Here is a 6,000-nt window from a genome sequence, read left to right on the forward strand (position 1 = left end):
ATTTATCAATGCAAATATTATTGCTGTGTGATAGGAATATGAAGTGTGATGCTACATTAATCCCAACAACTTCTTCTATCACACAGAACTGCAAATGACCAGCTGGTATGAAATTTAGTTTGACTTACGTTTAAAGAGAAAAATCAAGTTTGAATGCAAATTTCATGTAATGAAATGAATGCAAAAAACAGAAGTGGTAACACAGTCAGTATTCTAATTATTTTATCTTTTTGATTAGTGACCAGAAAAATTGTGCACAATTTTAAATATTTCTTCTTATTTTAATGATTCTTTGTTTTATTATCAAAATTTGAATAACGTCTCAGAGCATACTATATTTAATACTATAACAACTTCTGTTGCTTTTTATAGATCACAGATCTGGAGCAAAAACAGAGATGGCAGCAAGGGGTCAATATATCCTTCAAAATGAATGTAAGCACCACAGAGGCCTGATAACATGCCTTCAACCTAATTACAGAGCAGCTGAGAGCAAATCCAATTCATTTAAGACACTCATCGAAAATGAATCACCTGAAGCCTAATAAATAAAATCATGTTTTTTTGTTTTTTGGGGTTGTGGTGTTAATATGTTGTTTTTTTTTTATTGTGAAACATAAAATCTGAAATAAAAAATAAAGCAAAAACAATGTCCTAAAGAACACATGCCTACATTTTCCGCTCTAGAATGCATATGTAGGTCATTTTAGGATACAAGTGTGTGTGTGTGTGTGTGTGTGTGCTTTACCTCGGATTGCTCCGAGGGGGATTGTCAGTGCAATAATGTCAGCTTGCCTTTTTTCTTTTGTACTCAGTATAAATTTGAACATGATAAACAACACTAGAAATAAATAACCCAAGTAAATATATATATTTTTTGACAGGCCTATGGAGTATTAATACGAATATCTTTTAGTATTATTAAATGTGAAAATAATTAGTTCACATGTTCCCAGACACATTCATGTTATATTATTACAATATTCACCATAATAAGTAAACAATCTTTAGAGCAATTTTCTTATATTAATAAGTGAGTTTGAAAAAGATTTTGATTTTTGAAAATCCTTGTCATTTCACCATAAGATGATTTTTGGAACATGATAGATGGTTTGTTACTGGTCCAAGGTGGTTTACCAGATTTAAAACATCTGCCGGATCAATCTTAGCCCTATTAACTGCTAGTCCATCTGATCCACCGCCTCCTAAATCAATGTAGACAAGCTAATAAACAAAACTAAACAGCACGTTCCACCAAGAAATCATATAAATTCAGCCGCCGTCAGAAGAGGAATACAAAGGCTATGAATACTGAACAGCAAATTTGATGTACGACATGCTTTCTGGTAATTTTCTGCAAGGACATTACCTAAGGAGAGGCTGATGTTTATATAGGATAATACTTATTTGCAAGTGGATTTTCCATTTCCTTGTTGAGATTAGATAATGAAGCTTGATTGCATTGATTATAATGATGTCAGACAAGTAAAATAATTTTTCAGCATGAAAAACACCCTTGAGGTAATCATTCAATTAGACTGGCTTATGGTATTTGAAAGCCAATAAATCATGAAACTTGTCACACCGTTGCAGAATCATTTTCAAAGAAATATGGAAAATATAACAGGATTTATACATCATTCCACTATATAAACACCTGTAGACAATGAAGTAACATTCTCCCTTAAACCAATTCTCTTTGAAAATCCACTCCTCCATACACCCCAAATGGGAAAATCCCCTCTGACAGCCCAGGTTGACATGCACCGCCCCCCTCAGACCAGCATCTCCCTCCTCAGGTGAAGATGATGCTGCCATGGATTCTCCTCATGTGCTCCGTGTGTGCGCGCGCGCGCGCGCGCGTGTGTGTTGCCTGAAGGCAATGCGTGACTGCTCTAAACCCTCGGTACACATAACAACACAATCCTCATTGCCCATACAGCTTATCATACTTTAATATTACTATTATTTTATTAATAATAACAACAGTCAACAGGTTATTGCACAAAGGCATTATTTATAACATATCTGGGTATTATAAATAGTGTTTTGCAAAGCAATCTTAGCATTATAAACATGCGTTAGAAATAAATACGTTGTCTGAGTGGTGGATTCCGCTTGGCTACGGGGCTACTCGTTATCTGTCCATCTTTAATAGTCATCATCAATAATAAACGCGCAATCAGGCTTCTAAATAAAAAACGTGAGAAACTCACCCGAGCCGTCAGCCTCCTCATCCTTCCTCGCAGTATTCACATCATCTTCGCCCTTCATCGGCGCAGATGTGCGGTACGTGTATCTAGTTTCCAGGTGGGTGTAGTGGAAGTTGTGCGTGAGAGAGACGTCCCTCCGCGATCGTTTGTGGGGTATTTACATGAAGTCTCGAGGACTGGATCCGTGCGAGTGCGTTTTTATCTCATCCTGCAGCCACGCACACACATCTACATCACTACAAGCACGAGCTTTCCTCCGCATCAGATCATGCGCTTTGGGAAGTTCATGAAGCAACACCAGTTGAACGCGGGCTTATCTCATTCTGTTCAATGATGTTTTGAACTCACAGAACGTGCAGCCTGTTTTTATAAAGGGCTGAGTTATACCTGAATGTTTTACACAGAGACGCAAATCGGTTAAATGGGCTATAAACGCGAAACGGGGCTAGTTGTCACTTTTTAGCTTACGTTACTCCATAGATAGAGAATTGTACGAGCGTGGGTTTGACCGTTTTAGCTGCTAAACATTTATGAAACAGAAAAATGTGTGGAACTGTAAAAATGTAAACGTTCAAAATGTTTTCACAAACAAATATGTCTAGCCTATAGCCTTTTGGGTTAGACCGTTCTATAAATTAAAGTTTTTACATTCATTGTGTAGGCTAATATAACAGACCGATAATTATTATTATTTTAAGAACACCAATTCAACATGGCTGTCGTCAACTAAATATTGGCTGAGTCCCAATGTGCTTACTATCCATCCTAAATTCTATGTGATATTAGTAATTTACTATTTAGGGCAGATTAGGGCGCACGCGCCTGGACCGAAGTTAACTTCCGGTCTGTCTGTTTCTCCCGCTTTAAAGCACCTCCTGCTGGCAGAGAACGAATTTTTGCATTTTCATTAAGTCCATCTACACAGCAAACATATTTTTCTCGTTATCAAAAATAATCTACTCGATGGCTGTGTTCCAGTCCGTTTTTTATGCCCTTCACTCGCAAACTTCCCTCAGCGCCGTTAACTCGGATTAGCTGTTGTTATTGATTTTGAAAGTCTACCGGAAGTTAAGTTAGGGCCACAAAAGTGAGCATGCGCAGTAACGTTTGTTTATGTTGTTGCCGTTAAAACAGTCTATGCACATGGGACGCAGGGCTGGAATATTCCAGGTCTCGTATCTGATTGGACGACAAGTGTTTCACGAGTGCTGATAGGACCAACCACTAGCACCCTTTGTATCACGTCGTTGTTACATCGTTAAGCCTGTAGGTGGCGACAAGTGACTATCTTTTATAAATGAGTCATTGAACCATTCACTGAACCGATTATACTGATTAATTTATGAACAAGGAGTGGCTTTACGAGTGAGTCATTGAATCAATCACTTCATTGATTTATTTCAAAACACTGATTCATTCAGGTACGAAAGTTGCTGAAACTATTTGATCTCCGAGAGCTAGATTTCTGCTCAGTCAAGCCATATCAACTGACACTTCTCCATATCGATCACGCAAATGACCTTAAAACTTCTCAGCCACTGTGGATACTATGACAGTCAAGGACCCATCAAACGGATTATTTCCCTCTGAATATATCATTTTACCCGGAGAACAGGTAATTATACACACACTTTTTCACTCTCACACACATTCTCTTACTTACTCCAAAACAGCTCAAGTTTAATTGCCGCTGCTAGTGAATTCTTTGTGTCAGCAATATCACTCTGGTGTATGTGATGGCTCTATATTGCACAATTGCTAGTATAATATTGCTAGCTTACTGCAGTGCACACACTCTATATATATATATATATATATATATATATATATATATATATATATATATATATATGTCTACTTATAGTGATTTAATAATTCATGCATCCTGTTTTTTTTTTTTTTTTTTTCAGTAGGAACCATTAGTGTTTTTCAAAGTCTGTGGTTGCCATGGTAGACTTTTTTATGACAGGGTATGTCGTTTTCAAATCAACGTAAATCAAGTGCATTGTCATTTTTTTTTTTTTTTTTTTACCCACATAACCATTTAGTGATTATTTTCTAGATAAGTTCCACCTGACGTAGCCTACGGGAAACTGATTAGACTTTACAGAGATCACCTGGGCGTGCACACATCCAGACTACAGCTCACACTGGCAACATTAAATCGCAATCGAATCCTAAGCAGACCAGTAAATGCTTTCCCGAAGGAGAGTAATGCCCTGACATTTTCAAGTCACCTTTAATTAAGTGCTGGAACCGGCCAGTCACCTCGGAACTTGAGAAGAAGAATGAAAATGTTGAATCTTACTTGTGCTCAGAGAGGAAATCACTCCAGCGCTTCGGCTCCTGACTCCGGCTCACCTGCGCAAGCACTTGTTTATCTCAGACACTCAAGAACATGTACATATCTTTCCGCCTTAGAACTTGGAAAGAGCGACGTCTTAACGATTAAAGTAGCCTACCATACCTTTCGTACAAAATCTCCGTAACACAACGTTTGCGCGACGTGCGGACAGCGCGTGCACAGCACTGATATGACGTATTCATAGGTGTTTCCCTCACTATCAAAGCAGGTCAGGAATGTGGGCAGGCAGGGGACTGACTAAAATTTGTACTATTTACAGTTTAAATTACTGGGTAAATGTTTTCTCTGAGGTGTACAAACATTGTACACGGAACATGCACGCACACAGTTTGAACATCTCTGAACAAAAATTCAAGTCTTTATACGTGTCACAAAGTTATGCACGTCATGTTCATCACAATAACTACAGGTCCAAAAACATGGAAATATCATGAGATTTTAAAATCGTGATTTTCAAGACTGAAAAAAAAAATCATAACATTTTAAGTCGTTGGCATGTCTTGTGAATATGATTTCATTTAATTTTATTCTATCTTGAAATCGCCCTTTGTGGGTGTTAAAAATCTATGCAGTAATTATGATTGGAAATTAAAGTTATAAAAGTTAACTGGGGGTGTGGGATACCCTGCAACTATACCTGTGGTTTATTGTGCTTGGCAATAAGTATCCACCCAGCTAACAAAAGTACGTAACTGTTACGTCGTGTGTTAGCAGGGCAGGTATTTTTGTCTTAATTTTGTACAGTAAATTACATAGCCTACATATACCCTATCTATCTATCTATCTATCTATCTATCTATCTATCTATCTATCTATCTATCTATCTATCTTTATTGTTGAATGTCACTTTTAACCCATTTCATATCTGGCTTTACTATAAATAAAAAAAATTGATACAAATTTTCTTAAGCATTTTTGCACTTTGTTTTGACCTAGTTTATTAGTACACTATGTTCTGTTTCACATAGCATAACTGATCCACCCTTTTGTTTAACTGTTGGCAAGGTGTTCATCTTTAATTGCTTGTTCTTTGTTTATTGGCAGATTGTGGGCCATTCAAACCACAGTAGTTGGTTTCAGAATGCCCCGGGCTTATCTGAGGTTTGTGTCCCATCCATGACATTGATGAGACTGGAGTAGGGTTTCTCTCAGATGACTCCTCCATGTTTGTCGTGCAACGTGACAGTGAAGGACTGCACACTGAGTTAACAGATAAACCTTCTTGTGGATGGTATACAGTGATATGTTGGCTTCCTGACGAGTCTACAAACAAATATAATTTCTTTTATTCTTTGTTTTCACTTCTTTAAACATTTGAATACAATTTAAGCCTACACATGCGTTCATTTTGCATTATTAAAATGCATCCTAGTGATTCAGTAGAGATGGTTACCTAACCTGCCTGGTGCAGGTGGTTGTATT

At 37.4% G+C, this 6,000-nt stretch overlaps 1 protein-coding gene across 1 annotated transcript in view; it reads right to left on the bottom strand.

The window, feature by feature from the left end:
• Positions 1–2,858, bottom strand: part of LOC109069459 (anoctamin-1-like) — a 32,019-nt gene extending 29,161 nt beyond the window's left edge. The window contains 1 exon segment of the mRNA XM_042726845.1: positions 2,217–2,858. Coding sequence (XP_042582779.1) covers positions 2,217–2,274 — 58 coding nt within the window. The 5' untranslated portion in view covers positions 2,275–2,858.
• Positions 2,859–6,000: the final 3,142 nt, after the last annotated feature.

This window comes from Cyprinus carpio, chromosome B7, assembly GCF_018340385.1.
Source record: "Cyprinus carpio isolate SPL01 chromosome B7, ASM1834038v1, whole genome shotgun sequence".
NCBI lineage: Eukaryota > Metazoa > Chordata > Actinopteri > Cypriniformes > Cyprinidae > Cyprinus > Cyprinus carpio.